The sequence below is a fragment of the Calonectris borealis genome, chromosome 16, assembly GCF_964195595.1.
Source record: "Calonectris borealis chromosome 16, bCalBor7.hap1.2, whole genome shotgun sequence".
Taxonomy (NCBI): Eukaryota; Metazoa; Chordata; class Aves; order Procellariiformes; family Procellariidae; genus Calonectris; species Calonectris borealis.
The window spans coordinates 8394495-8409862 of record NC_134327.1 but is presented as its reverse complement, the minus strand read 5'-3'; the positions used below and the strand labels follow the sequence as shown (position 1 = coordinate 8409862).

The 15368-nt window shown below is 44.9% G+C and overlaps 2 protein-coding genes across 2 annotated transcripts; both read left to right on the top strand.

Annotated features, from left to right (window-relative positions):
• The first annotated feature begins 814 nt into the window (after positions 1–814).
• On the top strand, positions 815–10566 carry ARL6IP1 (ARL6 interacting reticulophagy regulator 1). The gene is made up of 7 exons (XM_075165102.1): positions 815–931; positions 3107–3240; positions 4983–5102; positions 6002–6119; positions 6777–6861; positions 7094–7242; positions 10453–10566. The coding sequence occupies exons 1-6, from the start codon at positions 896–898 to the stop codon at positions 7210–7212; spliced, it is 612 nt and encodes a 203-aa protein (XP_075021203.1). The 5' UTR covers positions 815–895; the 3' UTR covers positions 7213–7242; positions 10453–10566.
• Positions 10458–13863, top strand: RPS15A (ribosomal protein S15a). The gene is made up of 4 exons (XM_075165103.1): positions 10458–10590; positions 10773–10852; positions 12402–12487; positions 13730–13863. The coding sequence occupies exons 1-4, from the start codon at positions 10458–10460 to the stop codon at positions 13821–13823; spliced, it is 393 nt and encodes a 130-aa protein (XP_075021204.1). The 3' UTR covers positions 13824–13863.
• The last annotated feature ends 1505 nt before the right edge of the window (positions 13864–15368 follow it).

The window sequence follows — 15368 nt, the reverse complement described above, 5'->3', positions numbered from 1 at the left end:
TAACCCCGAAATCCCGTACCCCCGCAGTCTGCTGCCTCCAGCTGACACGCTGGCTGCTTCGTGTCGGTCACACGCAATAAATAAATACCTGTGCTGGAAAACCAGCAAAACTTTCAGTCAAAGAAAGTTTGTTGGTGAGCACCTCCGGTGCCATGTAATTTCAGCAATAACGGGCTATTTATTAGCCCTGAAACATCCTCCACCAGAAGGCTCTGTCTAGTTGGTAGGACACCCACACACCATGTATGTCAAGAAAAGGTAACGTTTTAGACGGCACGTAATCTTTTACTTATTTGTCTCCTGATAATCACACGTTCAGGTTATATGGGTCAGGTTTTTTAAAATAAAAGCCTTTTCCTTGCAAGCCCCGGTGGGGACGTGACTGAGTTACCACTCCTGCGTCGACGGCTGGGTTGCCGGCTCGCCTCCCCCAGCCGAGGCGGCCCGCTGGCGGGCTTCCCCACAGCCCGGCAGGCAACGGCCGGCGCGACGCCCCCACCAACGCTCGCCTCGGGCACGGCCCGGCACGGCCCGGCCCGGCCCGGCCCACCGCCCCGCCCGAGGCTACCTCGGCTGCGCCTGCCACCCCCTCTCCGCGGAGGTCCGCCCTCCGCCGCCGGGCCCCAAGGCCCGCTGCTGTCGCAGTCGCATTGCGACGGAGGGAGGGGAGGAGACGCAGAGGTCCCACGCTGATTGGGCGGCTGTCGCTATTCAAATCTCACCAGCCAACCGGCTGTCGATGTGGCGCGACAGAAGCTCTGGGATTGGCCCGTGCTGGGTTCGAGAAGGCCAATCAGAGTGCCGGGAAGGGCCGCGGAGGCTATAAAAGGCGGCGGCGCGGAGCGGTGCGGGAGGGCGCGGCCGGCGGGAGGCAGGGGTGTGGGAGCCGCGCAAGATGGCGGAGGGTGACAATAACAGCGTCTACCAGCTGGTGAGGGCGGGCGGCGCCGGGGCGAGTCGCCCCTTCTGGGGCTGGCGACGGGGAGGCGCTCTGCCTCCCGGCGGCTGGGGAAGGGCTGGCGGCCGCTCGGCCCTGCCGACGCTGGGGGAGGTGGGGGAGCCAGGCCTGCCCGCGGCGGCGTCTGGCGAGGGCCGCCTCGGCCCCGAGCTTGTGAAACGCGGGGGAATTACCTCCCTGCCCTCGCTTTTGCTTCTGAAGGGTTCCTGTGCAGGGACGGGCTTCTGCCTCAGGGCCTGGCGGGGGCTGGGTTTGAGGAGGCTGCTCTGTGTGCCGTCCCTGGAGCGGGCACGGCTGCTGCTCGCAGGCCGGAGCTCTTAATAATATCTGGCTTTACCTGATGTGCAGGGCTTACGTTTAATATTCATGTCTTTGTGTTTCAACATCTTTTGGCTGTGTTATCGAACGCTTCAACGATGCAGGAGAGTGGCAGGAGCTGGATGATTAGCTTAACTTAAAACTTAAATAAATACAAGGATATGTCTATTTATCTGTGTAATGGTAAACGGCTGCCATGGGGAATAGGAAAATCACGGTAAAAGCATGTGAAGGGTTGAAGAAGGGAAGCCTTTGAGTGCATTATTGATCAGTGCTGTTTCTTGCCGCAGGAGGCTGTGCAGCCTGGGAGATACAGAGGGAAACTGTCAATAGCGCGGAGGTGGAAGGGAGGTTCGAATTTCTGCAGAAGAAGTGCGCGGAACTGTAATGCCAAAAAGATGTGCAATGTTTTGGAAGGGGTGCCCCTTTCGGAGCAGAAGTTCATCTTTATAGAAACTTTATGTTGTTTGATTAATGAAAAAAACCCTTTTGATGGGTGGGCTCTGGAATGAAGATGGTGTTGACAAAAGCTGACTTAAGTTTTCTCTACCTGGCCCAGTGGGAAAACAACTTACAATAGTTGTCTTTTAGGCTGACAGAGGCAGGCTACTATTAATAACACTGTTATATTCCAGTCAGTTTCCCATTAAACTTTCTCTTGATTGTGATGTTAAATGCAGACAGCTAGAGGTAATAAAGAAAAACAGTTTGTTATTTGTCAGTTTTCTGGAGAAATGCATTTTTTTCCCTCTGTGTGACAGTTTGTGTTTATAACATGAGATAGATATGATAACTGGAAGGTGTTCAGCAGCATGTCAGATAGTTTTCTACTCTTTTTTTTTTAATTGTCCTGAACTGTAGTTTCAAATAGTTTCCAATGGTATCACACAAGGAAACTACTTCACCATGATAGCTGCACTCAGCTGTCCTTGTTATTCTAGTGGTGTCAGGCTTATCATTGAGGTATCTAGCACACAGTTGAGAATGAAACCTGCTCTGCTGTCTCTGCACAGCACATGTGTAGGTCTTGATGCCTTTTCACCTCTTACTACTTGGGCAGTGATCGGTTCTGCTCATGGTTACCTGAGTTTTATAATCTCTGAGATACCTGAGGGAAAACTATTAAGCTGTGTTAAATGTGGAACACCTCAGGTGAACTGCTTAGCAAGCAGATGCCAGAACAGATAGGGCCTTCTCGCAGAAGATGTGTAGGGAAGAATGTAGCAATAATATAGGGAGAGAAGTTTAAAGGCTGCCTGATCACTGCCTTGGGCAACCTGTTGGAAAAACTTCCTTTGCAGTCCAAATGTGATCAGTTGGGTAACTTTCCTCTACTGTGGATTCTGACCTTTTATCCATCTTCGACATAATAAAAAACTGGTGTTGGACAGCAACTAGAAAGCTTCAGCATAGTGTGGTAGAGTTGTCTTTGAAAATACATATATTTTAAATAGTTCTCATGTTGCAATTTTCCAGATGTTGACGCTGAAAGCTTGAAAGGTTTTAGCTAAAACTTGACTTTCTACTAATCTGGGGGGAGGGAGTACCGTAAATGGGAAATTGGCGGAAAAGACCTTGGCAAAATCTGGGAGGAGGTATCATTTGGTCTGATAACATATGCTGCTGCTTTGTTAGGATCTTGACTATTTTAAAGTATCACTGCTACAATGTCATAACTTAGTACAAAACTTACAACATTATTAGTAATTTAATTACTCAGAAAGGTTTATGATGGGTCTTTAATTATGACTTTTTTTAGCTACTTCGAGTATGAGAATTAATTTGATACTCTAGTTAGTAATAAAAGAGCTTTCTTTTCTTTTTGTGTAGGCTGCAGAAACTGCTAGTTTGGAAGAGCAGTTGCAAGGATGGGGAGAAGTGATTTTGATGACCGATAAAGTTCTTCGCTGGGAGAGAGCCTGGTTTCCTCTGGCGCTGATGAGTGTTGTTTCCTTTTCTTTTCTGTAAGTAGCTTGTGGAGGAAACCTAGAACACCATTGCACTTTCATGGCTCGTAGCAAACCTATTAAGTAACAAGACATCTTTAAAAATCTAATAGGAAGGCTGTTACTCCAGGTTCTGTTTCTGAATACGTATGAACTTTGTTGAAAAGAGAAACCTTAAATATTGAGAACAGGAAGTAACACGAGTCACATCCTGCTCAGCTTTTTCTGCAAAAGCTGTTTGTGGGCAGTCACACACCACTACAGTGGTTGCTGTAGTTTTTTACCATGCTCAGCTGTATGTTCTTCATTGGTGTATTCATATTCTGCCCTCATCCTTTGTACCCTGCTGCTTAGTCAAATCTGGTTATCTCCTTTAGCTTTTTTCCCCAAACCAACAGCAATATCATTATAGAAAACTTGTTTCCATAGGGCAGACTTTCCTATTCTGCATCTTTGGTGTGGTGTTTAGGATGGGTTCAAAAGGTTTTGCACAGCTTGGTTTTTTGCGTTCTCTGTCTTGTCCTTCGAGAAAGGAAGAGAAGGAGAGACTGCAGGTAACTTTCAGTTAACAGCATGTTGCCTGTCTCTGGATTGGAGATACAGAACCGGCTTGCTGGAGGCACTTGTACGTGCTTTTACGTAACATGGTAGTAGTCAAGATGCCTGCCTTGTATAGATAAGTATCCATGCCAGCTGTGGAGTTTGCCAGTTGCATGTGTTTTTGGAGTAAGGAGAAGAGGAGAGTTACAAAAATAAATGTTGAACCAGGTGAGGCAGGGATAATCCGTCTTCTGGCTAATATAAATTTTATGGTCTTCATGGGAGGTGAGGAGGGTGGAAATGAAGCTGAAAAGTAACTTTTAAAAGAAGTAATTGCATGAACTTCAGGGTATCCTGTTACAAATTCTGTGATTGTAGCAGGAAAGATCTTGTGTTGAATAATACTTTGAGGAAATAGACAGAACTACTTCAAATTTTGAATTGGTACTTCATCAAAAATGAACGTGAACATTCAGTGCAGTAGCACTGTGCCAGATGTACAGAAAGACTGGCCCTGCAATGGGCTGTGTCATTTCTTTACTTTTATTGCTTCAATGTTCAGGAAGTTGTGTTAAGTACAAATAAGTTACACGGGGCACAGCTGAGCGTTAACAGACAAGAGATGAGCTAGTTCTTGTCCAGTACCCATACTGCTGCATTTGAGTGATGGCACACTTAATATGTAAAAGCACAACACTGTCCTAATTGGAGATTTATGGCTCCTTGTCCAGAACAGGTTTAGCTAGCTCTCATGGGTGAGACAGAGCAAATGACAACCTGCAGTGGATTTGAATTCTGTGACTTACTTAAGAACCAACAAGATTAGAGCTTTCACTGTACCTGGTTATTTTGTACGTTCACTCACTCATCCCCTGGTCAGTGTTAAGTTCACTAGATCTCAACTTCTGAGAGCGCAATAATGATGCATTTTTACTTCTGCTGAACTTCAATACTATGCTTGCTGTATTGTAGCATTTTCTTATCTAGTACATTAAGAAAATTGTATTTTGGTGTTTTTATCTATTTCTTTGTAATAGCATCGAAGTACTTAAAGCTCCTTTTATTAGTAATAGAAGCAAATCTGAATATTTTTTTGAGGTTGGGTAAGCGGGTAGGTCTACTTTTTGAAGTCCTGAGCCAATCTGAAGAGGTGACTAAATATGTCCAGTATTTAGCAGTCTGAGCATCCAGAAGTAATTTCTGTTATCTTCTTTATGCAGGATGATCTACTACTTGGACCCATCAGTTCTTTCAGGTGTCTCCTGTTTCGTTATGTTCCTCTGTTTGGCTGATTATCTTGTTCCTGCTCTTGCGCCTAGAATCTTTGGCTCTAATAAATGGTGAGGAATGGTTTCTTGAGTGTAAATAAATTATGAACTTTGTCAAAATGGATATCTGACTTACCAATATCAAATGATTACTATATAGAGTCATTGTTGTAAGAAATTGGCAATCTCTAATATATGAAGTGAGGACACTAGCAAGATGTCCTTCATTTTTCTTTTTCTGAAAGATTACTACTACAACATATCTTTATTGTTCCTTCTCTTCTAGCAAAATAAGATTTTTTTGAAGGAATAGGCACATTCTTTGCTCTCCATTAAGGATGCTAGTTAGTTCTGCTAAACTAGTTTTTAGTAATTAATGGATAATAGATACTGAGAACTAAAAATATGAAGAAGGATGTTGGATTATATGTCTGGAAAGAGTGGCAGTAGTAAATAAGATGAAGGAAAAGAGTAATACACAGTATGAATGTGATAGTAAGTGGTTGAAAAAGATTTGAAAAAGGGCAAGGCTTATACAAAAACAGTAAGCTGGAGAACAAAATTGAACAAAATTTTGAATTAAAAGTAAATTTTAGCCTATTTGCTTTAAGTTGACTAGTAGGTAAATGTTCTTTTCTAATAATGAACCAACATGAAAGCCAAAGTAGTACACACTGGTATCAGGTGTGTATTACATGCGTGTATCACACTGGTATCAGATTAAAATCTGTGGTCTTCTGGTTTGAATGTGGTTGCTCTTTAGGAGTCAGTTTGAGAGTCAGTGTACAGAAAAAATTACATGGGCAATTGCATTACAATGCTCAATAAAGATAAGGTATAAAACTAAGTGAAGCAAATGCCAGGATAAGTACTGGATAAATTTTTACTGCTGGAAAAATACCATAGGAGACTTTTTAAATTTCAGATGAAATACTGAATTCTTATTTCTGGCTTTTTTTCTTTAATAAAAGGACTACGGAACAGCAGCAAAGATTTCATGAGATTTGCAGCAACTTGGTAAAATCTCGTCGCCGAATTGTTGGCTGGTGGAAACGTCTCTTCACACTGAAGGAAGAGAAGCCTAAAATGGTATTCAGTTCCAGGAGTTAATCTCTGTTGTCTTAATATTTTCTTTTTGTTTTGTCTTAAGTATTTTAGCAAGGCACATGTCTGAATAAACTGGTATTTCAAACCCAGAACTAGCAGTTCTGGCTGTGACTTAATGCCAGTCACACGTCTTATTTAAACCTGGAGTGGCAAGATACATGACTTTAAACTTGCAATACTGTGCCGTTAGGAGCATACCTTGATAAAGCTAAACTGGGTTTCTTTGGATAGGTCAATTTTTGGAAACACAGCTTGTTTCCAGTGTACATGAACTGTCCAAAAAAACTAGATCTTAGTAACGTGTCAGGTTAGGTACATGAACTACTGTCATGTTTACTGTCCTGAAAACAGCTTCAGGTACTGTGTGAGGCTGAAGTGTCAATGGGGATGGTGTAGTCTGACTCTAAGGGATATCTGGACAGAAGAGAACTGGCGTCCTGTAAAACTGATGGTCCAGATAAACGAGAACATACAATTGTAGACTCTTAATCCAATTTTGACAAGCCTACGCAGAGGTATTGCATGTGGAAGAGCCAAATTCTCAAGTTAGTTTTAAATGTTGAAGTGTTGCCAGATACTGAAGGGAAGGGGGAGAAGTCCCAGCAGATGTGTGGTAACTGTTCCCTTTTCATTTTGTAGTACTTCATGACCATGCTTTTTTCTCTTGCTGTGGTTGCCTGGATTGGACAGCAAGTTCACAATCTCTTTCTGACCTATCTTATTGGTAAGTGCAGCATACAAAACAGAAGTAACATTTTTTGTTAGCTGCCTGAAATGGTATGAGGCTGGTAGAAGTAAGTTTTCATTATTTGAGTGGGGTGATTTTTCTTGTTGCAGGGTTTTATTTGTCTTTTTCAAGCAGTTAATGGGGCTTAAGGGAAGCAAGAGATTGCAAAGTGACAGAAGCTTGTTAAACGAGTATTAAGTAATTCCCTTATTTTTCCCCTCCTCTCTAGTAAGTTTCTTGTTGCTGTTTCCTGGACTAAACCAGCATGGGATCATTACAAAGTATGTTGGAATGGCGAAAAGGGAGATAAACAAACTTCTCAAGCACAAGGAAAAGAAAAATGAATGAAGACTTAACTGCTGTTCACTCTTGTAAAAGGTTTCCTTGGGAACAGTTTTGAGAATTAACGTGTAATTAAGACAATAGAAGTTGTATTGCTCACTGGCTTTTTTTTTTATTGGCTCCCTGATGAAGTGAAAATGTCACTCTAGCAACTGCTGTGGGTTTGTGTGTCTCTTGGTGTGCAGACTAGGGTTCTGCAGCCTGCAGCTGATCTTACGTCAAAGATCCTGACCTTTGTATGGAGCTTAAGTGTCTTCACCAAACTAAGAAGCCCCATAAATAAATACCCCAACTCAAGAAGCAGCAGAATTGTAATGCGTGATAGCATTTCTGTAACTGTGTTAGTTTCACTGATGGTTAATTTTTGGCTACAGCAAGTAGCAGTTCTGAAAGCTTACACATCTTGGAGGCTTATTACTACTGATCCTTGTGGAAGGAGGTCAATTAGCTGAGTAAGAATGATCATAGCTGAGGGTGCATACCCAAAATTGCTGCAGAAGGTGATCCCATTGTCTCACTGAATCTGTTTGCTTTTTTTTTGGCTGCATATACCAGATTATCTGTTGAATAGGGGTCTGGAATATATAAATTTGTAGTTCAGTTATTTAGCTGTAGTGTAAACTTCAACTCATTGCACTGAGACTGTAGAAAATGAGTTAAGGTGTGTGTTTACCTTAACAGCTGATTGTTCTAAAAACTGCTGTTGTCATGGAGCCATGTAGCATGTTTGGTTTTATGAATGTTGTTGTTGGTATACAAAATCACCTTGAATATGCTACGTTTGTCTCTGTAAATAAGCCTGTCTGAATTGTTTGTGCTTTTCTATGACCTCTCCCTTCTTTTTTTAAAACTGAACTTTTTTCTTTAAAAAGCTAAAACCTGTGTTAATGCATTTTAAAAGTTTACTGTTTTAAAATGAACTCTCTTCAGTGTCTATTGTAACTGTTGAATAGGTAAATACAGACTTAAGAGAAACTTCTTCAAGACTTGCTCTCTGTGAATGTACAGAAGATTGTGTAAATGTCTCTCAGTCAAGAACGGGAGCTGGGAATGGCGTGTTAGTGCCAGGTGGTCCTAAGAGAAAAACACCTTTTGTTTGAAATGGCTCAGTGTAAACAGTAAAACTTTAATCGGCCATGGAGGGGAGAGGCTGTAATGTTATCTGATAAAGGTGATGGGCTGTGGACACATCAGCCCCGATCAGTACAACCTGTGGAAGGTGTGAGCGTGGGGGGATGCCCCGGTGCAGCCGTGACACGGGTACTCGGAAGCGTCTCTCGCCTGGCACAGGCGTGGCTGGAAGGGATGCGGGGAGCGCAACGACAAGCGGTGGCGTTGCACGGTGTGGCAGAGCTGCCTTCGGGAGGGCTGGTGGCAGCCCCTCTACCCCCACGTGAACACCGCTTTAGAGTGCTGTGCGTTTGCTGTTACGGTACCGAGAGCCACCTTCCTGTTTTGAGTTAAAATTCGGTAGAAACGCAACCCTCCCGCGTCGTGCGAGCTAGTTCGGCTTCCTCGTGCGACTCCTCACAGCACGGGGCAGCTGCGCTGCTCCACGGCCCCATTGACACTGCAGTGGAAATCAAGTGTGTCGGGAGCCCGCTACGGGGTTCTGTCTCGTAAAACCCAGGCCAGACGCCCCGCGCCCCGCCAGACGCCCCCCTGCAGTAGCGGGGCCGCCCCCCGGGGCCCGTGCGGGTTCCGCAGGCGGCGCGTGCGCTGACCGCCGCGCAGCGGCGCCCCCTGCCGGCTGCCTGGGAGCCCCGCGGGCGCTGGGGAGCGCGCGCCGCTGGACGCCGGGGCCGCCCGCTTTTTGGCCTTCCCGCCCGGCCGTAGCCCCGCCCGTTGCGAAGCGTTCCGGTTGCTATAGGAACGCGGGCCGAAGCGTCGCCCCGGAAGTGCGATGCGCGGCTCTCGGCCAATGAGGATGACCAGGCCTGGCGCGCGGCGCCTCCCGACTGGGACGCCAAGTCTCGCGAGATCTCGCGAGGTGCCGCGCGCCACCCCGCGCCCATGGCCCTCCCATAATCCCGCGCGGGCGCCCGGCCTCTTCCTTTTCCGCCATCTTGCTGCACCGGTGAGCGGGGGGTGCTGCTGGGTCCCGGCGGCCATCCGCCGCCTGCCGGCCCCATCCGGGCCCCGCGGCCGCCCCTGCCCGCCTCGCCGGGGCCATGAGGGTGCGCCCGGCCGGCCCGGCCTGTTTTGAGCCGCCGGCGTCTCCCCTAGCGCTCTCTGGAGCCTCCGGAGTGGAGGGTGGGGGGAAGCGCCCTCCTGCCCGTGGCTCCGCTCCGCACAGATGCGGGGCGGGAGCGAGGGCGGGGGCTGGCACGGCAGCCGGGCCAGGGCCGGTGCTGAGGGGGGCTGGGCTGGGCAGAGCTCGGGGGAGCCGGGCCGCGGAGCCCGTGGATTTCGGGGAGCGAGGATCGTGCGGCGAGGCCTGGGAGGAGGTAGCAGGGGGCTTGGGGAGCGGGCGGTGGGCTGGGCCCTGGGAGAGGAGGCGGCCCTCGGGGCGGGGGGTCTGGCTGCACTCGCCCCGTGGGCAGGAGTTAGCCCGGCCTGCTCGTTTGGGCGGCCCGGGCTTAGTGGTAAAAGCCCGCCTGTGCCGCAGGACCTGGCCGTCTCGGGAGTGGCCCTGTGGGCCAGGTCAGGAGCACCGTCTTGCCTAGCTCTGGCAGTGCACTGGCCCTTTTAGTAAGTGGGGCGACAGTACCAAGCCGCGTCACGCCTTGTGGTAGTCCCGGTGTTCGTGTCTTTATCACGAGAATGCAAGAGTTGATGCCCGGCTTCCTTTAGAGTGCTGTGTTGCGCTTGCATCCTGCAATCTTTTTGCAGATAAGCCGAGAAGCATCTATTAAATTTAATACTCTGTACGACCTAGTTTTTGAACAGGGCTAATACTGCATAATTGGGCTTTAAAGCCCAAAACGATTCACCGGGGAAAGGTGTCATACTGATGAAATGTTGTCTAGACGGTGTTTTTAAGTCTTCGTGTGTGTGTTGATAATGCCATGTTTATATAAGTGTGTCAGACTTCCTCACTTGTCATGATAGTTGTGAATCCTCTTGAGCGTAGCTGCGTATGTGATTTGATCTGCTTTTTAGGCTAGAAATGCTTTTTAAGGTTTAATGTAACTTTCTGTCAGTCTCAAATCGTTTAGGTCTAAAATTAGCCTTAAAAAAAGTGCAGTGGTCAGTATTTCTCTGCTGAAAAGCTGGTGTACATAACTGCCCTCCTCTTCCCTGCAGGCACCATGGTGCGCATGAATGTTCTAGCCGATGCTCTCAAAAGCATCAACAATGCAGAGAAACGTGGGAAACGCCAAGTTCTCATTAGGCCGTGCTCCAAAGTAATCGTCCGGTTTTTAACTGTGATGATGAAACACGGTAAGTCTGGAGTGCACAGCGCTGGCTTTTTTCTCATTCGTGATTTCTGTGGATACTGTTGTGTGAAGGTGCTTTTTGACTAAAAGTAAATCAAGATGCTTGAACTAGTTTTGTACAACATAGTTGTATTAATGTAGCTAAGTATTATATATTTGATTTGCCTGTTTGCTAATCTTTTGTAGGTTACATTGGTGAATTTGAGATAATTGATGATCACAGAGCTGGGAAGATTGTTGTCAATCTCACAGGCAGACTCAACAAGGTAGGATTTGTCTTCCTGAATTCAGTTCTCTAGAAAGGTGTTTAAATTAGACTTTTTTTTTTATGTTTGTCTGCTCCAGTTCTGAAAGAATTACTTGTAAAGAAGGTGGTATTTATTGAATCCATGTAAATGAGAGTGATATGGGTATTATCAGCGGTTACCAAATGCTTGTTAATTTTTCTAGATTCATATGGTATGGTTGACTAATTACATTTCTTTTAAACTCTATATATATAGGTTAAACCACGACAAAGACACATTTTCAGGAAAGTCTGCTTGCAAGTGCGGTGTGTTTCTCTCTCTTTAAAGGCTTTCTGGCTACCCGCTGTTCTCTCAGTTTATTTGATGTTTAAGCTATCTAGAAAGAGATAAGAACTGAATTGCTTTCCGGTTGATGTTTAATACCTGTAAGCGTTGAGAAGACAAGCCTTTCTCCTGCCGCCAGATGGGCTTTGCTTGCAGTTGAGGGAAAGTTGAATGTTATGTTAATTAGTGCTTTTTAAGTTCCTGGGGCATGTGAAGTATTCACGGGTGTTTTGGAAATTTTTTAAATGCTTTTGTCTCGAAATATTGAGTTGTCTAGTTCTGTGATGGCTTGCTGTGCATCGTTGTTTCCAATTAAGCTATTCAAGTGAGAGGTGGCTCTTTAGTAAAGAAATAAAAAAATTACTTGGCCAAAGTATGTTTGGGGCTATCTCCACGATGAACAAATACTGCAGCTGAAAATTGCTTGAGTGTAGCAGGCGGAGAATTCTGACACCACCCAAAGTACTAGTGTTACGTGTCTGTAATAAAAATAACATATGTCAGGTTTGAGTATAGTGTCCCTTGAACTCTTCGGGGATGATTTTGTAACAGATCTTCCGGGGTGCAGCTGGATATAATGTTTCTCTCAATAGTTTCAATAAGGGAACAGCTGTTTGGTTCAGAAAAATGTCCATCGGTGCAGGAAGGTGTGCTTCTGTTTTGCTCTTGGATATTTTTTAAGATAATTGTAGCCAGTGAGGTAATTGGAGGTGGTAGTAGTGGTTGTGGTCAGTAAGTAATAGGATTAACTTGAAAACTTGGATAACTTTTATGCATGCTAATTCCTCCCTGTTTAAAACCTACAGGTTTTAACTGTGTATGATGATTAGAAGTAGAATATCCCTGACTAATTGCAGGATTTTTCATCGTATAGGATGCTTAGTCATCTTTAGTGGTTTATAGTATGCTTTTGTTCTCTCCCAGGTCTAGCCATTAATTTGTTAGTTTAGCTTAGTACACTGCTTAGCTTCAGCAGCAGTGTAAGTCACTATTTAAGCGAGGAGGAGGAGGGAAGGCTGAGGAAATAGCAGCTGAACAGCTGTGTGAGAGGCTCAGCTTACCTGAGAGGAAGCATTGTTTCATATTAGGGGTAGTGGAGCATGCTTCTTGGTACTCTAATCTTTTGCTGCCAAAAATATTTTAATTGCAGTTGTTAAATTCCTTCATCCAGTGAATTGGAATGACAAATGTGCAAATCCAGTTTATAAAGTTCTTCAATTTGTAATGGAATTCTGTTTTATAGTGTGGTGTAATCAGTCCCAGATTTGATGTTCAGCTGAAGGATTTGGAAAAGTGGCAGAACAACCTACTGCCTTCACGTCAGTTTGGGTAAGTATGGAGAAGAGTTAAATCCGTGTCATGTAAAAATGGTTTTTTTTTATTATGCTTTCGTACTGCCTGAGTTAGACTCGCCTGACACCTTTCCTCTCTGATCAGTCTGGAGGTAGATACCAGTCTAAAAATCCATCTTCCATATAAATGCTCTTTTTAACCAGTTTAAAGGGGCACTGCTAAGCAAGGACCTATTTTTGCTTGGCTTTGGTAAAATCGTGGTTTCACCATTTCTACAGTTTACCAGAAAAGTAGGACTTTTCTCTTACTCATTTTAATTTTACTAGTGGCCATTTATAGATGGGGGAGGAGTCATGTAAGTTACCAGGTCAATGGAAATACGTCGTAAAACTCTCATTTAAACTTGATTGCGTATAAATTGATTAGATATTAAGTGATGAGAGACTAGGAGCCTCTGTTAAACAAACCTCCACAACTTAGAAAATCTTACTATTATGCAGTGTATTTTTCCTTCCCAAAATTCGCTGAGTCAGCAGTAATGAATCTTGGTGCACCAGGATGACAGAGCTAGAAGAGTCTTCAGGGGCTCACCCAGTCTGTCCTGTCAAAGGCAGGATTTACAGTTCCTTGTCGTTTCTGTGCGTAAAGCTCCAGTGATAAGCTGCTTGCTTTAGCTGTACCTATATGGCTCACTAGTATGTGTTGTCATTTTGAGATTTTTAAGAGTATTTATGGAGTGGTGGGACAAGAGCTTCTCGGACACGAAGCTGTGTGGATGAAATATGCTGATAATGCAAACGTTGGCATTGGCAGTGACTAAGGCTGCTTCAGCTGCCCGTCCAGATCCAGATGCTCATCTGCATCAGTGCACAGTGCTCCAAACACTGAGAGGCCGGGCGCTGTCTGGCACCATGGCAACTCTACCTGCTCTGAAGAAAAATGTGTGCTTAAAATAGAAGCAGACTTTGTCTAGAAACTATAGAGTTGCTACTGCTGCAACAGCTGAACTGACTTTACGGTGGGAACGCGCAGGAAAACTTCTTGCTGAGACTTAGGCAAATATTTGGAGAACAGAAGCCTATAAACGTCCTTTGCGTGCTGCAGAGTTGCACTTGTGAGAGGAGTTTCTTTTTCATTGTCTGATCTTACTTCTGTTAGGCCCATTCTCACAGAAACAGATCTTACTACCGTAATACAGAAATGAAGTTGGTGCTGCCAGTTCTGCACGAGCATAGAACAAAACTTGGGATAAACTGAACGTTTGTTCTTTCTTAACAGGTACATTGTACTGACGACCTCAGCTGGCATCATGGACCATGAGGAGGCTAGGCGAAAACACACAGGAGGCAAAATCCTGGGATTCTTTTTCTAAAACTTGTAAAAAAAGGATACGAATAAATCGTTCAAATGGACTCTGGTGTTTCCAGTCGGTATTTTAATGACTTCGAACACTACCTGTGGTAGTGCTTGTAACAGGCAGCTCTTCAGTGGTGGTTAAGTTCCAGCTTTACTTCAAATGACGTTCGGGTTCCACACCATCCCTGGTCACAACTTTTATTTCTGTTAATGATATAACATACTTTTAATAGTTACCACTTGAATGACAGTTACAGGTCGCTGTACAGAATAGCCTCAGCAGGGGGGGAACTCTAATGCTGAACTACAAACTCAGCTATCATGCAGTGGGATCGCCTCTTAGGTGTTAGGTATACATAACTATGGAGACACGTGTGTGACTCTAGTTTCACCTTTTGGCTAAGTAATAGAAGATGCCTTGCCAGAAGGTATTTCCTGTTTATGGTTTAAAAAGTTATGAGATGTGGGATTGTGGAATAATGAAGATGGTTGAAGTTTGATTTCAGATCACAGACTTGTTCCACATCTTACAGTGTAAGGAGTAACTGAGGTAGAGAGGTGAATTTTTTTTTCCTTCAAATTTCTACTTTGAAAGTCCTTTGAAATATCAGAGTTTTGGGTAGGGTAGTTGCTGTGCAGCTGCTTTGCATGTTGCTATGAAGACGTCACCGTTTGGGACTTCTTTAAGTTATTGGAGCAAGGAAATAAGGATACCTATCTTACAGGTAGTGAATATTTAGTATTGAATGAGTTATTGGTCTTTGTTTCAGGCATCTGATGCATGACAGCATAATGTATATGATACGGACAAATCAACAGACTTCCAAAGCGGTACGCAGAGCCTGTGACTACAGCTGAAGAGCTGCTTGCAGATGTCAGAGAACGGGAAGCGAGCTTCTGGGCTGATGGTGGTGTCCTTTAACAGCGGTTGGAAATACCTTGCCTTACTTTGCTTTGTTCGGAGCCTTTATTAGGAAGGAGCCTACTGAAATGTAGCAAGCCTGTTTCAACACGCTTTAAAACAGCTGTTGAATTTGTGGTTCTCCTGATACAAACAGTTGGAAACAATTTTCCTTCTTGGTGGTGTGTCCTGATGCTCGATATGTGCAGTTGCCTGAGTCAGAAGTATTGTGCCTTGAAGGTGAAGCTTCACCACAAAGCTTTTCAGAGAGCCCTGGGATGGAAGTGACTGTTGTCAGGCGCAAAGTCTTTATAACTATGTAACCTGTTTCAGTTCAGTCTGTTACTTTTTATGGAGAAAGGGAGAAGGTGATGCTGCTCAGCAAACACCTCGTAACTTGTAGGCAGGCAGCACCGTCTCGCCTCGTGGTGGCTCTTCTCCGAGGAACACGAAGCTAGCAACAGAGCTGTGAAAGGGTGGTTACAGCTCTGGTGCTGTGCACTAGCATCTTGTAATGGAGATTTGCAGCTTGACTGAGAAGAGCAGGGGAATAATAAAAAAGGCCAGTTTACCTGGTTTGTCTCAGTCACATGCCAGTTAAGGTCACAAAGTATGGATTGCAGAGGGCATCAAAACATTCACATGTGTGGTTCTCAGTTT